This window comes from Giraffa tippelskirchi, chromosome 11 (assembly GCF_054371585.1).
Source record: "Giraffa tippelskirchi isolate mGirTip1 chromosome 11, T2T-mGirTip1v1.2.pri, whole genome shotgun sequence".
In the NCBI taxonomy this organism is placed as follows: domain Eukaryota; kingdom Metazoa; phylum Chordata; class Mammalia; order Artiodactyla; family Giraffidae; genus Giraffa; species Giraffa tippelskirchi.
The window spans coordinates 33,787,391-33,806,567 of NC_137285.1; the positions used below are offsets into that span (position 1 = coordinate 33,787,391).

The window sequence follows — 19,177 nt, forward strand, 5'->3', positions numbered from 1 at the left end:
TTAACCTAAGATTTTGGGACAAGAACTCTGAAATCAGAGCCCAACCTGTGTAACCTGTGGTAAGATCAAAGAGTCAAAACTTCCAGACTTCTAGGTTCAAATAAAAGATTTTATTATAGAAGAATGGAAAAGGGATCCGAGTGGTCTGATTATGAGACATATCTAAATACCCAAAGAAATTGCAAGAAACCAACCAGAGCAAAATCCTATGAATGCTCACTGATATCATTAATAACAATCAGGGTTCCTTCTTTTTTACTAGTTGCTTGTGGTTCCATGAGAGGACTCCCCAGCTTTCAAAAGTGGGAAAAGGATAGCAGGAAAAGACAAAGATAAAGCCATTTGGGTCAAGTGCTTTAGTGAAAAGAAGATGAGTTTTTGATGAAGTAAAAGGCTCTAGCTCAGGTTGATTTATTCACCTAGTTTGATTGGAAATAGGTTGAAACAGAGCCTGCTTTTTATGCACTTGACAGTTTGGTCCTCTTGGGCTTTTCTTAAGAATCAGACATAGAGAATGAACTCCTGGACACAGCAGGGGAAGAAGAGGAGGGGATGAATTGAGACAGTAGCATTGAAACATATATATTCTCATATGTAAAATAGATAGCTGGAGGGAAGTTGCTGCATGATTCAGGGAGCTCAACCTGAAACTTTGTGACAACCTAGAGAGGTGGAGTGGGAGGAGGGGAGGGAGGCTAAAGCAGGAAGGAACATATATATATATATATAATTATGACTGAACGACTGATTCCCGTTGTTGTATGGCAGAAACCAACATAATATTGTAAAGCAATTTTCCTACAATTAAAAAAAAATAAAATAAATTTTAAAAAAAGAAATAAAGAAACAGGATCAAGAGGTTTTGGGGTTGTAAATGGGGGCAATGCCTTGGCCTCTTATGAAAGCCACAAGGTAACAACTTATTTCTATTAAGTTCACTGCTATCAGGTCTCAGAGAGCAATGAGCTGGTCTGTGCTGGGGCAGGGGACAGAGGAGGACTGGGAGAGGGGTGAGGTGAAAAGAGACTTTGCCTCTGAGTAGCAAATCATTTTCTGTATCTGCACGTAAAATGCCTAAAAGTTTAGAAATGACCTGGAGTCAAATACACCAGCATTCTGCTCTCTACTGCTTGTGAGATAATGCCTGGATGTCCAGATAAGATTTTTGATTAGTTATTATTTTGCATAGTATTCTGATGGTGAAATAATTGGAATGTCATAGAAGAGCATGACATCATCCTGCTCTTATATATTTAAAGATATGCTTAAATGAAACTCCACACCTGCTGCTTCCTGTTGATGTAGATGCAACAGTGACAAATTAACACAGGAATCGGTGTGCAGGTTTACTGCAGAATTAAGGAACAAAGCTGTTGCTATGTTGTATATGAGCTGTTTATGAACTCCTGGAGATTGTACCAATGTGTCATGTCAATGTTTCTACTTGCTAAGATTTTTAAAGGCCAAAATATGCACTATATTATTCAAGCATATTTTTCTCTGGGATTTGAAAGTAATTTGACATAAATTTAATTAAATCCTACACCCCACTCATAAGTTTTGTATACTGTCATCATAGCTAAATGCCATAGTTATTATTCTGTGTATTGGAAAACACACTCCACACCAACTTACATGTTTTTTTTTTATATCACCAAAAGTGCAATCAGTCAATGTGGATCTGTTAGTATCTCTCAAGTGAAACTTAAGCAATGGTAAATTTTATTGTCTATATATTAACTTACACCTATATATTTGCTTTGAAAATAAGTAAATCTGGGGATCCAAAAATGAATTATGGATTTTGATAAGGCATAAAAACTCCACTCAAAGACAGTACTCTAAGGCAAATGTTCTGTGTTTGTTTTGGGGTAGATGGATGTCCAATGACCAGATAGATACAATGCACATGAGTAGATCCAAATATCATTCTCCTCCTTGTAATATACCTTTAGTCAAAACAGGCCATGCAATACACAGAGGACATTAGATTGTCTGGGTTTGTGCATGCATGCATGCGCTTCAGCACATACTACATCACTATACTTTTACTGGTACTCATCTGACAGTGAAGTGAATGAGCAATATCTCCAGGGATGAAGAAGGGAACAGAATAAGGCTGAAGATGGTGAATTCTTACAAAGGACACTCCATCCTCATTACAACAATAGGCAATAACTTTCAAAGCTGAATGAATTAACATGCTGGATGAGAAGGTGGAATTAGTTCTTAAAACATGCCTTCTGAGATATAACTTTCCTGTTACTGTTTTCTGAATGCGATTGTCATTTCTTTTTGAACATTGTTCTAGGCATCCTTCCTGTCCTCTTAATTTGGACTCCATACCCAGTAACAATAAACTGCCAAGAGAAAATAATATAAAGTCCATAAATAATGTTTGTATGTAATGTAACACATATATAAAAATTGAATCATCTAAAAGTTAGATAGGTTTATTTTGATACAGAATGATTTCAATGTATCTGACTATAAAGTACAGATGCTAATCTAACATAATATGATGAGATTTTTTTTGTCAATAGGGAAAAATATTGGTAGGCATTTATTGAATAACCTAGCCACTCATCTCAGCTCAGTTGGCAAAAATAAGAACTGTGTCATCTTCATCTTTGCATAGTGACTTTAAATTGGGTAAGCCAAAGGATTAGGTGATAATAAATGGTCATCAGCAAACTGTCCAAAAATGGTATTTGCTCATGCAAACCTATCCATACATAGGTATGCATCTTATTTTTGTAGATGTTTTCATTATTATCTGAAGCCTTTTGACATTTGACACTGTGATCATTTATAAATTTAACCAAGCATATGTAATATTGTGCCATTCAATTAATTACACTAAAGCTTAATTAGATTAATCAAATGTTTGTGCATCTTTCTCTATTTTTATTAGTCCTTTCTTCAGGAAAAAAAATTGTTTCAAAAAGTGAGTTAAATGCCAAAAATCTTAGAAACATCCACATTGAGTCAAGCTATATTCCAACATGATTGAGAGCCAGATTGATTAAAACATATAGAATAAATGAAATGCTTAAATAAAGGCATAGTAGATAGAAAATGTTTACGCTGTCTAAAATGTTCAAATAATTTGCTTAACCAAATAAAGCAATTTCATTTGGCAAAGTGCATCCTCGGCACAATGCACTGTTCTCAATAACACTGACTCACAGCTTGCCTATGGAATTAATAATAAAATGTTATTATCTTAAATGTATGACAAGATGATTGCCCACTATTGTCTATTTTTAAGAGTTATCTGTCAATAGTTCTTTTTTCCTAAATAAAAATATTTTGTGTAATGTTTCCATCCAGATGGCTGCTAATTATCAGAAAGATGGAAAGCCACTGAAGTAAAATGGCTATTGTAGACTTATATGCTTTCCAAATACTTTGGAAAGGTGTATCTTGGCTAACTAGTCTAACTAGTCTAAACAGATTCAATCACTGTTAAGTTTTAACTAAGAGGCACAAATGTATACTGAATGTTAGCATTAGGAAGTTAACTCAAAACATGTAATGCATTTTCCAGTACGTAGAGATGGTTGAGAATCCATTCTGGTCCAAATATAAGCTGAGGCAAAAGACACTCACTGGGAGACCTCTGGATACTGGAGTGGGTAGGCACAATAAAGCACAGATAATATCATCATATTGCTCCTCAGAGAGGTGAAAATATGGCTTTGGACTCTTCCCTCCTATATAATTCTTTCCCTGGAAAATTAAAATCATGGTTTAATCCAATTCCTTATCTTCTCAGTGCCCACTCTAACAGATGGTTATATCTTTCATGGCTATTTCAGAGCCATGAAAGAGTAATCTCACTTTAAATTTATAAGCAAATATATATATCACAAGAGTTAGCACTACTGGACATCCTCTGATATCCCCTGTTATTTTCTCTCTCTTTCCCTGTTTATTCACAACTTTTCTTTGTTCTCAAATCTCTAAAACTTTCTTCTTTGTCAATTTTAATTGATGCTTCACTCTCATTTCATTAAGAAATTATAAGCAACCAGATGAGATCCACACACTTCTATAGTATAAAATAGGTCCAGCCACCTGCCCCAGAAAGGATCTGTTCTTCCATTCCTTCTGGTTTATGGATAAAGAATCCATGCTCTCATGGGTCCCTGTTGCACTGGGTCCTATTTCCTCTAACTGATCCAAGGGCTCTACTCTGGCAATCACCCCTCTTCCTCTTGCCCTATAAATTTCCCTCTTCATTTCACTACCCCACTGACATGTCTCCTTAGTCATCATCTGTAGATGGTAGAGACAGAGAAATAGAAATAGAGAATTTCTACATGGATTTCTGATATCTCTGCTCCTCTGTAGAGAAACACTTTTTCAGTGAGCTTCTGTATTTGCACTATCACTTTTGCAGCTCCTATTTCTCTCTTATCAATTCTTACCAAGATCAACCATGGCTTTATTCTTTCCAAATCTGTGGTCATTTACCAAACCTCATTAGACTTGATCTCAGCCACATGTAATTCAGGTCACCATTATGGCCTCCACAAAAATCGTTCTTACTTAGCTTTTTTGTATCTGCACCCTTTAGGTTTTCCTCCTGCGTTGCCACTGGCTATGTATTTGTCTCCTTTGTTTTTCTTCCCTTTCTGACGAGTTTGAAGGTTGAAGTACAACTAGGTTCTGTCCTCAGTTCTCTTGCTTCCCCGTGTGTGCTCATCCATTGTCTACTTTATCCCTACTATAGAATTGTTTGGTCTTGTCACTTATGATTCTTAAATGTATGGCTAGTGCTCCAAAATCTTCCTTGATTTGCAGATTTATAACCAATTGCATAAATGGCATTTTCCCTTGCTGTCTAAAAGGAATTCAAATTTAATTGTCCTTAAATGTGTGTGTGTGTGCATGTGTGTGTGTGTGTTTGTATTGCTCACATACACTTCCAAATTTGAGCCCCCAGTGTTTTACATTTCAGTAAATGGCTTTTCAAATTGTTTGTTTAGCTTATTTCTTTAATTTCCATAAATCCTATGTCCAATTCACTACAAATTATTTCAGACAGTCTCATACCTTTAACCACTGGCACTTCTCTCATCTTGATTCAGACCACTGTCATCTCTCTCTTGGACCCCTGTCGTAAGGTCCTAATTGACTTGACTTCCACCTTGCTTCTCCATAATAATGAACCCTGCATGTATGCTGAGCTGTATCCAACTCTGTGAGACCTTACGGACTGTAGCCTGCTGGGCTCCTCTGTCCCTGAGATTCTCAAGGAAAGAATACGAAATGGGTTGCCAATTACTCATCCTCATAGATATCTTCCGACCCAGAGATAGAACCCACATCTCTAACAGATCCTATATTGGCAGATGGGTTCTTTCTAACCTAATTGAAAACACTGGACCATTTTATGTCCAATCTTGAAAAATATTTTCTACTTAACTGTTGTGCAAATTAAACTGTTTTACTTATTTTTATACGAATCCACCAATATTCTTAATTCATTATTCTGACCTCAATTTGGCTCCATGCCAAATTTTGATCTTCCTCCTGGTTCTACCACCTAACAGTAACCAATGTGTTACCTTCATCCTTAAGTGTCGCTCAGATATATTTCCACACATCCACCTGTGTACATTTGAGTCAATGGAATACTGTTAAAATAAATGATGCTCATCAAAGGAAGAACAATTTAGCACCTAACATCCTGAATCATTGGAAAGAAACTGTCAAAACAGCATCAGACATTTGAATTTATATTACCACTTTTTATGTTTTATGATTGTGTTAAATTACTATAAATTTTTGAAAACAACTATTGATTTATGGTAGAAATATGCCAAGTGAAAATTTCCATTTAGAAATCTACTATTACCACAATGTTGTATGTTTAGACCAATCTGTGCTGGCTTTTATTTATGTTATTTTTTTAATTTTAATTCTAAAAAAATCTGGAGAAGAATACCTTATCCAAGACAAATACAAAATTGATTTATTTATTATTATTTTAAACTTTATTTTGTTGACGTATAGTTGATTTACATAGTTGTGTTAACTTCTTCTATTCACCAAAGTAATTCAGTTATACATATGCATTCTTTTTCATATTGTCTCCATTGTGGTTTAGCATAGGATACTGAATATAGTTACCTGTGCTAAGTGGTGACTTTGTTGTTTATTCATGATTTATTTATTATCTGATTATTAGTTATAATAATAAATTTTAGTTCAGTAGTCTTTCTACACATTGTGGACTTAAGTTCAGCCTGGTCTGCTGCTTAAACCCATTCAAGAACTTAGGAATCCATTTGTAGATTCTTTAGATATGTCAAGAAGACAAAGTACTGACAAAATGTAATCATAACTCATGTCTTGATTTTAAGATGTACCTTTAGAAAGACATGATCCAAACCACAAGAAATTTATACATGGATGAGAAAAACATAAGGGAACACATAAAATGTGTCACAGCTGCCTGAACACACAACACTCAGTAAACTAAGTTCTATAACAAACATGAAGTTGATACATAATTTAGAGCTGGATGATGTGATATCTTAAGTAAAAATCAAAATGATTAGATTTGCTTATTATTGCATCAAATTAACTTAAGTATTTAATATTCGAGTTGAAGAATTTCTTTATACTTTGCTTAATCAGTATCAAAAGAACAATATGGCTAATTTCTATGCCATTTTCATTGTTCTGGAAAAAGCTAAGTCTTTTTTATTCAGTGTGATTTTCTCCAAATTTGTTTTTACATAACTATCTAGATGCTAATCACATTCAAACTTCTCACTTTTCCCATTTGGCTTTAAATTTTTATTATTAATAAGCTTTCAAATGTTCTCTGAAATATCTATAGGCACTGTCAGAGAGGATTTTTAAAAGTGAAACATAGATCAGAGTAATGGAGAAAAAATTTCAACTGCATTTTATAGAACATTTTATCCCCAATTACATATGCTGAATGCAATCAATGGAAAGTTTTTCACCATTTGGTTTTTGTAAAGAAATATCAAAAAGGAAAAATCAGTTACATTGAAACAGAAAAGCTGCCAAAATGTTCTTCACTTTGTAACTGGCAGAAACAGCACATTTAACATTTGAGAATTGTATACTAAGAAAATGAACACCATAAGTGAAGGTGTCAGTGACAGGTAATAACCACTATATTTAAACAGCCTCAAGATGGAAGAAAAATTATTTGAACTAATAATATGTTCTCATGGAGAGTAAAAGAGTAAAATCACATTTTATTTATCATGTACTTTAAGCAAAATAAGCCTAAAGTAAGTCAATGAGAAAGATGACTGTATCGATTTTCAGTTACAATCAGAAACTGATAATAAATATGTTTCTAAACGAGATAGTTATATTTATTTCTTTAAGCAGTCTTATCTACAATTGGGAAACGTTACCATCAATTTGTCTATCATATTGTGATTTGGCAAATTTGGATCTGTAATAATTTGACCATAGGCTTTTTATGCAACACTACAACCCAATATAAACCTAAAAGAAAGTATATGTGGCTTTCTAGATTCAAGTGTGAAAATGTATTGCAATCAAATGTTAACAGTTGTTGAAGTTTCAGTCTTAAACACAGTGATTATCTCTTAGTGAGTTCTTCTATTGCCCAAGAACTGTGTTAAAGTCATTATTTAATCCTTACAAACATCACAGTGAGAAATATTGATTCTCAATAATGTAAAATATTCAAATAAAAATTACTTTAGAAAGTAAATTTTTAAAAAGCAAAGAGAAGTATGCTATTACAGTAGTATAGACTAAAATTGAAATGTTTGAAGTATGTGTGTACTAAAAGAGAGCCCAGAGTCCTTGGTCTCTGCCTTAACTTACTGTGTGAATGTCGGCAGCCATTTTTAAAATCTTAGGTTTTGAGACTTCTGGTTTGTTATGAAGGAGCCCCTGGTGGCTCAGATGGTAAGGAGTCTGCCTGCAGTGCGGGAGACCCAGGTTCAATCCTTGGGTTTGGAAGACCCAGGAAGATCCTGTGATGGGAAGATCCCCTGGAGAAGGCAATGGCAACCCACTCCAGTATTCTTGCCTGGAGAATCCCATGGACGGAGGAGCCTGTTGGGCTGCAGTCCATGGGGTCACAATGAATTAATAATCTAGTAGTTGTGAAAGTGTTTTGACACAATACCTGATATTTCTCATTTCTCACTGATACTATTTTAATACATTTGTTGGGTGGTCTTAACATTTAAATCCCACTCTTTTGGAGCAGTTTTCATGTTTATGTAAAATCTATCACATATCTATTATCTATAAGTGGGAGATAAACACATACAATGTTTAATGTTTACAAAATCCTTTACAGAGCTTTCAAAAATGAGAGGAGAAAAATTAGTGTAATTTTATTAACAAATAGTGAATTTATGAGTGTACACCTTATGATTCCTGATATATGTTATATATTGGCTTATACATAGGATTGTGCAGTTCACAGTTTAATTAGGGAGGAGATTAACACAAAATTAAATTCTTAACATTGATTAAAGTTCAATGCAAATTAGGGAGCTCAATTGATTTTTTCATCAAATCAGAAAATTTTAATATACATCTACTGAAATTCAGGGGATTAATAAAATTAGTTTTGAGGTTGTGGGTACAGGATGCTTTCAGACGAACTGGTAATTCTGAGTGTCAGTATTTTGTCCAAGTTATTAATTTCACCACAGAACTGTAATTTCATTTAGCTAATACTGACTAAAAGCAAAGCAGAACAGAACAGAGCAAACAAACTAAAATTTGGGCACTCTTTTCCAAAAGTTGATATATTCATCAACATAATTATTTTTCAAGAAATGGCATACAAGCCTGCTTCAATTTAAAACAAAACCTTTACACAGATGCCCTATCCCTCCCTCCAAAAGAGGAAATATTTAAGCCCACGTATATTAGCACAGGACATTTACTTATATATTTTAAAATATAGTAGGCAGCCTAGTTTTCTAGCCTCAGTTCTCTAAGTTCTGTCTTAAAAAATAATAGTAATCAGGTAAGAGAATCAATCAATTAATCAGTTAGCCAAATGAAATGTGAATGTCTCTCTAGATTATACCAAAGAAAAAGACAACATGTCAGATTTCATTCAAATCGCGCACACAGAGGTATAAAAAAGCATATTTCCCAAGTTGTTGTTATTTGTGATGCACATTTAAGTGCACAAAACATTTGCCTTTATGGCAGTTTTATTCTCAGAGAGTAAACGGCAAAAGAGTTTCTGTTCTATTGATTTTCTCATAAAAGGTTAATTCTGTACTCCTCTTAGCATAGGTTATACCTTGAGTTTCTTACTCCAGCTTACCACTATATTCTGAGTGTGTAAATTCTGCTTAGTATGCCAGACTGATCTGGTGTTGAAGTGAGAGGAGTTTTTGTTATGTGTAGACATGTGTATTGCAGCAGTTAGAAAGCCATTTGGGGATGGGGGATAGGAAATTAAGGCAAAGCTCTCGTGACAGTTATTAGTGGGCATTATATAAAATGGAATGTTCAGTTCTATAGTTAGCATCATCATAAAAGAATTTGATGCCAATATTCCCTGGTGATTCAGATGGTAAAGAAACCTCCTGCAATGCGGGAGACCTTGGTTGGGATCCTCTGGAGAAGGGAATGGCTACTCACTCCAGTATTCTGGCTTGGAGAATTCCATGGACTGTGCAATCCATGAAGTTGCAAAAAGTCGGACATGATTGAGACTTTCACTATCACTATAATGTTCTATATCCTATTATAGATAGTTTCTTCATAATCAAATAAATGTGAGTAGAAATAACTTGGAAAAATTCATGTTCACAGATCTCTGTTTTATCTAGTTTCAAAAATCATAAATCACTAAAGAAAATTCTCTGTGAGTTCATGTCTATATTTACCAGTCAGTAGTAATGCTGAGCGACTTCACTTTCACTTTTTCCTTTCATACGCTGGAGAAGGAAATGGCAACCCACTCCAGTATTCTTGCCTGGAGAATCCCAGGGACGGGGGAGCCCGGTGGGCTGCCGTCTATGGGGTCGCACAGAGTCGGACACGACTGAAGCGACGCAGCAGTAGCAGCAGCAGCAGTAGTAATGCTGAGTATACCAAGGAGGCTTTTAAACATTTAAAACAAACAATGGGAATTATATATATATATATATATATATGTATAAACATATATACATATATATATATGTAGAAATAGTTTAGATGGGGCTTCTCTGGTAGCTCTGAAGGAAAAGAATCTGCCTGCAATTCTGGAGACTAGGTTCAATCCCTGGGTGGGGAAGATCCCCTGGAGGAGGGAATGGGCTACCTACTCCAGTATTCTTACAAGGAGAATCCCATGAACAGAGGAGCCTAGAAGACTAGAGTCTGTGTGGCAGCAAAAAGTCAGACATGACTGAAAGGCTAACACTTTCACTTTTCTATGTATTTACATAGAGATATAAATATAGACATAAATGTTTCTTAATCTGGACTTGAACCTTAGTTTTAAAATAATGAATAAATATACAGGCTTAAATGCAAATGCCAAACATGAATTTGAAAAATTCAATATGTGAAATAAGACTTTGCTTAAAGTTCAAATAATTAATTAATAATCCAAATTCTCCTTTATTTAACTTTTTACAAAGTTTTTGCTATTACTTTTCAATACTTTGTAAATTAAACTTTTATTTTGAGACAATTATAGAGTTGCCTGCAGTTGTCAAAAATAATAGAGAGATTTCACGCATCCTTTGCTCATTTTTACTGATGGTAAAGTTTTATAGAACTATAGTACAATATCATAACCAGAATTCCAACTTTGACACCATCCACTGATCTTACTCAGATTTTCTGTTTCATTTCTATGCATTTGTCTGTGGGTATATGTGTTTTGTTCTATTCAATTTTAGAACACATGCAGGTCCCTCTATTCACCACCATAGCCAAGAAGAAAGAATAATAAAAATCTGAACATATGTTTAAAATTAATTTTAAGACACTAGTATATTTTCTAAATCAGAAGTTAAAAGCTAGTACTGAAAAGATCCAGATAGTGCATTTTTTAGTCTTTTCAGGCCATGCTGTCCCTGTTGAAAAGATTCAATTTCCCTTTTGTATCTTAAAAGCAAACAACAAAAATTTGTAAACTGATACTGTGGCAGTGTTCCAATAAAACTTTGCTTAAAAAATAAACAGTATCCTGGATTTGGCCTATAAGTTTTTGTTTGTTGATTCCTATAATGTTATCATAATCACTTTTTATTAAATCTAAAAGTAATAAAATTTTTTAGAAACACATGTATCCCATTGTTCATTGCAGCACAATTTACAATAGCTAGAACATGGAATCAACCTAGATGTCCATCAACAGATGAATGGATAAAGAAGTTGTGGTACACATACACAATGGAATATTACTCAGTCATAAAAAGGAATGCATTTGAATCAGTTCTAACTAATCTAGAGCCTATTATACAGAGTGAAGTGAGTCAGAAAAAGAAAGATAAATATACTATTCTAATGCATATATATGGAATCTAGAAAAATGGTACTGAGGAATTTATTTACAGAGAAGTAATGGAGAAACAGACATAGAGAATAGACTTATGGACATGGGGAGAAGGGAGGAGAGGGTGAGATGCATGGAAAGAGTAACATGGAAACTTACGTTACCATATGTAAAATATATAGCCAACAGGATTTGCTGTATGGCTCAAGAAACTCAAACAGGGGCTCTGTATCAATCTAGAGAGGTAGGATGGGGTGGAAGATGGGAGGGAGGCTCAAAAGGGAGGAGATATGTATACCTATGGCTGATTCATGTTGAGGTTTAACAGAAAACAACAAAATTCTGTAAAGCAAGTATCCTTCAATAAAAAAATAAAAGTAATAAATATTTTAAGGAGGAATTTTGTTTTGATATTTTTCTATTTGAAAATAATTAAATATGAATTGTTAGCAGTCCTTGAACATATTTTGACTTGCTCCTTCCTTTAGGTCATTATTTGAAACAATATAAATTGCTGAAATTGCATAGAAAATATAATTCACAATTATAAGAATTTATTTTAGTCATCATGATATTAGGCCTCCAGCTCCATGGAATCTTTCTTATGTCCAAAGTTTGGTCAATTGCGCACTAATAGCACAAGCAATTTATTGTTTTATTATAGATTATTTACTTCCTTTCTGTTAAAATAAAGTTATATTATGAGTTTTATATATATATATATATACATATATATATGTGTATATGTATATATACATATATATATATATATATATATATATATGTATGGCAAAACACCAAAACAAATCAACAAACAGAAGACTAACAAATTTTGAGACCTAGGAAATGTATTAACCCTGGTAACTCACCCAGTTAATATAAATTAAATTGTTATACTAAGTATGATGACAATAAATTTTGAAGCAATCATAGATCGAATAAATATGCTTAGTATAAGTCTAAAGAACAAAAGCTTTTCAAACCATTGTTTAACAAAGTAACTCATAATGAAGGCAACATTCCTGGTTATATCCAGTTCATTTATTTCCATGTTGATTTACATATTGAGTAATATTATGCCTAAGCTTCCAGTAATAAAGCAGAATATTAAATATAGCAGATTTTTTTCTCACCTCATGATGTTTAATTTCATTTGTTTCCGTATTATCAATTGCTGGTTGTCAGTTAGACAAAACTTCAATGTTAGAATGATTCTAAGTTAACTTAATTGCATATTATTTACACAGCTCTGTATCCTGTGTCTTTGGAATAGTAAAATTTTCACTTTCATTTCAATTCAAACTAACAGAAAAAAACTCTTTTATGAAGATTAAAGAAAAATATTAATATAATTCATTTTAGCTCTCTATAAAATAGATTAGATATTCTTTCTGTAAAAGAAGATAATCTAATATTATCAATTGTGTATTCAAAATTCAGAGTTCACTTTGGTAAAGAAACTATTCTTACAATTTATCTCATTTATATGATAGGACTTCTAGTAGCACAATGACTACAGACCCTTCCATCTTATGCATTTGAATACTTATTCAATGAAGTTTGTAAAGAAAAAACTTTTCAATGGGTACATGAACAACAGTGTGTGATACTCTAAATTTAAGCTAATAATTAAAATATCACACAAGCTTTTATGTGCAAAACTACTTTGGCAGCACTCTGAGAGTTTGGAATGTGGAACCCATTTAAGATTAGAAATCAAATTGATCACTGACCTTTTTGAATGATAGAAGTACTATATACTTAACATTTCAAAATTTCAGTCTGGGTTATGACTATTAATAAATAAATATTCTTCTAGTATAAATAAATAAACGGGAAATATATTTATAAATAAATGAAAGACATTAAAGATATTTAATGATTTATTTATCTAGCATGTTAAAATAATTTGTCAAATTACTAATTCAGCAGTACTTTTCCATAAATAATTCCCAATGATTTTTAGTAGCATGGAAGTAAATACTGCTAACTTTTAATTTTAAATTATTGTCATCTCAGATTTACTAATTGGGTTTAGCATGAGTTCTTCATAGTTATTTCAGTGGGCGTTTACCAGTTCTGTGCAATTTGAATTAGATGGTGCATGCTGAAGGCATCAGTTTTAATCAGGAAGAAATGAGATGTTATCACAGGATGGCTTGGCATCCACTCTACTCTCAATTTCACTCCAGGTGCATTTCACTGGGTGGAATTGGCTTGTTGACTGAATTGGCCACTCTGTGTCCCTAAGAAAACTGCCACGATTGGGAAGCCATATGGTGCAATGCTGTAAGCTATATTAAATTTTGAGTCATAATTTGGCCAGCTTTGTTCTCATAACAGATTCAGAAATGTATCCATACAAATTTCTATTCACTTACTAATCACAAGTGTCTTTAAGCCCATATTTCTCTCTTTTTGTAGAGACTTTCAGTTAGTGATGCTCGAGTTTAAATTTAAGGGCACCAGTTCAGAAGAAGGAAGAAATAGAGAAAGGTGGCACTTTCGGCTCACCCTGCATTTACCTTTGAAGAAGCAGTCTTCATTGTGGACAATGGTAATCTTGTGTTTCTTCAGGCAAGCAGCTCTGTGCACCTCACAGTGGTTTTCATAGAATTCCCCATCAGATCCACATACAGGTTTGTAATGTCGATTGCAAAGGTCCATACAGGCACATTCTGCCTGCCCTGTCTCTCTGCTGAGAACACAGTGCCTTCCCAAACCACAGTATTTGTTTTCACAAGATCCCAAAGAGCCATCCTGAATCAGGATCCCTGTAGACAAAAAAAAAAAAAGAGAATGTCACTTGGATTTATAGATTTATGTATCCGAATAATAGCTGATATCAAAGTTTCAAGGGATTAGGAAAAAAATAAGTCTAACAGAAATATAGTATAATCAGGGTTCAGTTGTTCTTAAAAGAAGGGATTTTTATCAGAATCAGACTTAAAAAAAAAATACCCTTGACATTGTCCCCTTCTTTCACTTCCTCCCTACTCAATGAGTATTACAGTTCTTAAGGACAAGGGCTCTAAATTTAAACTGCTGAACTCAAATTTTCTGCCAATTATTAGCTTTATGGCCTTGGAAAAATTACTTCCCTGTGCTAAATTATCCCATATATAATACTAGGTTGATAGTATAGACCATCTCTTGGAGTTGTACTAAGTAGCACATGTACTGATCCACAGGACACACAGTCCTGGCATATAGGAAATATTTAACAAATGCCAACTTTTACATTAGCAGAATTCTGGTGGGAGAAAGGAAATGTATGTATGTACAATGGGAAATAGTTGAGAATAGGAATGAGAAAAAGTGTCTTGAAAACTTTTTGGATTCTAACATCTGATCCTTTCTTGTTTTGACCTTTGCCACTTGGTGATCACTGATACGTTTCATGACTAAATGAACAAATCCTGAAGAATTTTATTATGTTGTTACTTGTAACAATCTACATCTGCCTCAAAAACATAGGAGAATCTAGCAGTCTTGCAGTAAAACCAAACAGCAATTTCATTCTTAGGCTTTTATAGGTAAATCTGAGAACATTATGTGACTGAAAAAAAAAAAGTACAGTGTACATATATGTCTATGTATCTATCTATATAAATATATATAGAAAGAGAGAAAAATATATATATCAAGGAATAATATATATTCACATATACACATATGCATAAATGTGTGTAGATAAATTTACCACTGCTGACACATACATGGCAAAAAATAAAGTTTTGAGAGGTTGTAAACCCTGTGACACAATGGTAAAGTATCTGCCTGCAATTAAGGAGATGTGGTTTCAATGGATCAGGAACATTCCCTGGAGGAGGAAATGGCAAACCACTACAGTATTCCTGCCTGGAAAAATCCAATGAACAGAGGAGTCTGGGATTCTACACTCCATGGAACCATACCTTGGTTGGGTACCTAACACATCTATAACTTGGTTTCCTCATCTGAAAAATGGGGATTATAGCATATCCTCAAAGGGTTATCAAGATTAAAGGGCTTGTGAGGGAGAGATCAAGATAGCAGATTAGGAGGCACCTGGGCTCACCATCCACCACAAACACATCAAACTAAATATACATTAGAAAGACTATTGCTGAAATCTACCTGGGACCAGCAGAAGAACTCTTCTACACCACAGCTATAAACAAAGATCCACAAGGCATCAGATAGGAATGAAGGAGCAGGGACCAGTCATGAACCCACATCCCTATCTGAGAATACAGAAGAAGAATGGATGGATATCACAGGTTTGGGGAATTCTCCCTGGGGAGCAAGGGATTCAAGCTACATATTAGGTACCCCAGCCCAGGGGTCCAACAGGAAGGTTAGCTCTCTTAGCTTGTTTGAAAACCAGTGGGGCTTACCAGAGGGCTGTCAAAAACTTAGACTCCCCACTTAAAGAATGGACACACAGACTTACTCCTGGTTACATGGAGGCAGCAGATTGAAACTGCTTGAGGCTCTGGTCAGCCTGCCAAGACTTCCCCTGCCCATCCGCAGCCTGCATGACCTCCTGCTCTAGCTCATCTTGTTCCTATTCCCTACTAAGCAATGAAAGAGCAAACATTTGGAGGAAAGGATCCAGTTCAGACCCCAGCCCTGCCTCTGACCAGCGTGAAAGCAGTCATTGCCAGCTCATGAGTCTCATGCCAGCCTATGCATACTTGAGAGGGGACAGGGTCAGTTCAGTGGTGTGGTACTGCCTTTGCAACCCCAAGCCAGCCTCTAAAAAAGTGTGCATCACTGGGAAAAAGTGAAGTCAACACAGAAGGCAACCCCAAGCACTCAGGTGCTGATCATATCCCAAATCAACGTGGACCAAGGAGAAACCAGATCCCTCAGAGCTTCTGCTTTAGCCTGTTGGGTACCAACATTGCCCCAGTCAGGACAGCAACAGTTATTGAGCAAAGAAGATGCCCTGACTTGCATATGCCTCCGGTTTTGGCTCACCAAATTCAGCCCTACGCTATTTGGTGTAATTATGGCTGAAAATTTTCTGAACCTGAGGAAAGAAACAGATATCCAGATCAGGAAGCACAGGGGACCCCAAACAAGATGAACCCAAAAATACCCACAGAGATGTAAATGGCAAAGAGAAATGCAGAGTCACACAGAAGGGGAGCCTCATAAGGTTATCAGCTCATATCTCTGAAGAAACTTTTCAGGCAAGAATGGAATGGCATATATTCAAAGTGGTGAAAGGAAAAACCTGTAACCCAAGATACTCTACCCAGCAAGGTTATCATTCAGAATTGAAGGAGAGGTAAAGAACTCCTTAGACACGCAAACGCTAAAAGAATTGATCAACATTAAACTGACCTTACAAGAAGTATTGAAGTCTCATTTAAGTGAAAAAGAAATGGCAATAAGAAATTACAGGGTGTTAAAATCCCCAATAGAAAAGTCAAGTACATAGTAAAGGCTGTGGATCTAGCACTTAAATAATGTAGTATAAAAGTTAAAAGACCAAAGTCATAAAATCAACTATAGTTACAATAAACAGTTAGGGATAGACATTAAGAAGTAAAATATGAACTCAAGAAGTATAATATGTATGTAGGGAATAAAAAATATACAAGTTTAAGAACACATTTATATTTAAATGACTATAAGGGTGAATCAAGTAGATATAGTTATAGGTCAACATATATGAGCTTTATGATAATCACAAAACAAAAACCTACAATAAATAAATATACACAAAAAATAAATATACACAAACTAGACAGAACAGAACACAAATATAACACTGAAGAAAAACATCAAAGAGACAAAGAAAAAAAAGGAACTAAAGCAAAAGCAAAATTCTTAAAATACATAACAAAATGGCAGTAATTACATGCATATCAATAATCGCTTTAAATGTCAATAGACTAAATAGTCCAATCAAAATATAAAGGAGAACAGATTGAGTTAAAAACAAGGACAACAACAGTATAAACAAGACCCATCTATGCTGCTTACAAGATAATCAGTTTAGAGCTAAACACACAAAAAAAACTGAAAGTGAGGTATGGAAAAATATATTCCATGGAAACAGAAACAAAAATATGCTGGATAGGCTTTCTATTTTAAAGTGGACTTTAAAACAAAGTTTATAATAAAAGACAAAGGAAGACATATAAGGATAAAGGAATCAATACAATAAGAAGGTATAACATTTTAAATATAAATTCAACTAATATGAGTGCTTAAATATATAAAGCAACAATAAACAGAAATAAAGGAAGAAATTGACAACAATAAAATAATTATAGGGGACTTTATACTTTTATCAATCTGTTATCATGGACAGATCATCCAGATAGAAAATTAAAAAGGAAACAATGAGATTAATCGACACATTATAAGAGCTGGAATACATATGTATAACATTATATTTAAAAACAATGGCATTGAAACTTGTTTATTATCATATGTGAAACAGATCACCAGTCCAGGCTTGATGCATGAGACAGGGTGCTCAGGGCTGGTACACTGGGATGACCCAGAGGGATGGGATAGGGAGGAAGGTGAGAGGGGGTTCAGGATGGGGAACACATGTATACCCATGGTGGATCCATGTCAATATGGCAAACCCAATACAATATTGTAAAGTAATTAGCCTTCAATTAAAATAAATAAATTTATATTAAAAAGGATTAAAAAAAATAAAAACAGCATCATCAGAGAATAAATTAATACCTTGATGTAAGTAAATATAAAAATATAGATTTCTCAATGCTGTGCACCTGAAACTAATATAACATTGCAAATCAACTATATTTCATTTGAAAAAAGTCTCAGCACATGTAAAACTCCATTTAAAAGTTAATTTACTATTTTTTAGAAACAAATATTCACAAAAAGAGATACACAAATAAGCATTTAAATCATCAATTTATTAGTTTTTATAAATAAAAGCTTGCTGCTACTGCTGCTAAGTCGCTTTAGTTGTGTCCAACTCTGTGCGACCCCATAGACGGCAGCCCACCAGGCTCCCCCATCCCTGGGATTCTCCAGGCAAGAACACTGGAGTGGGATGACATTGCCTTCTCCAATGCATCAAAGTGAAAAGTGAAAGTGAAGTCGCTCAGTCCTGTCCGACTCTTAGTAACCCCATGGACTGCAGCCTACAGGGCTCCTCTGTCTATGGGATTTTCCAGGCAAGAGTACTGGAGTGGGTTGCCATTGCCTTCTCCGATAAAAGCTTGAGGTATTTTTGTTTTCACAATACAGGTAATTGCAAGTGGAATTTAGAAAAATTGAAATTAAAAAAAAGACCAACACCATCAGAAGTATTATTTAAGAAATAGTTTATATTTTTGATACCAGTGTAAATTGGAACAAATCTCCTTGAAAGCAACTTTATATTAATTACACTCTAATACCATACTAAAATTTTTGAGAAAATATTCAAAGACATTTATAACAAAAAATAAGAAAAATATAATTTATTGAACCAAGCTTTCCAATATAATATTATTTTAAATAACTGATAATGACTCTGAAATATTTAGTATATTTTGGAAAATAAATTTAAAGCCATACTTCTTGAGTTTGACATCTTATAATGGCCTAGAGAAGTTTCATAGAATAGACTGAACCTTGAGTTTAGAGTTTCTGACTAAGTAGATATGGAATTGAACTCCAAACTACATTTCTAATTTTCCAAGTGATGAT

The 19,177-nt window shown here is 34.2% G+C and overlaps 1 protein-coding gene across 5 annotated transcripts in view; it reads right to left on the reverse strand.

Moving 5' to 3' along the window:
• FSTL5 (follistatin like 5) overlaps positions 1-19,177 on the reverse strand; it is a 780,511-nt gene that overhangs the window by 503,817 nt on the left and 257,517 nt on the right. For all 5 annotated transcript variants that reach the window (XM_081538294.1, XM_081538299.1, XM_081538297.1 and 2 more), the window contains exon 4: positions 14,026-14,274. In XM_081538294.1, the coding sequence (XP_081394420.1) occupies positions 14,026-14,274 (249 nt within the window). The remainder of the gene's footprint in view (positions 1-14,025; positions 14,275-19,177) is intronic.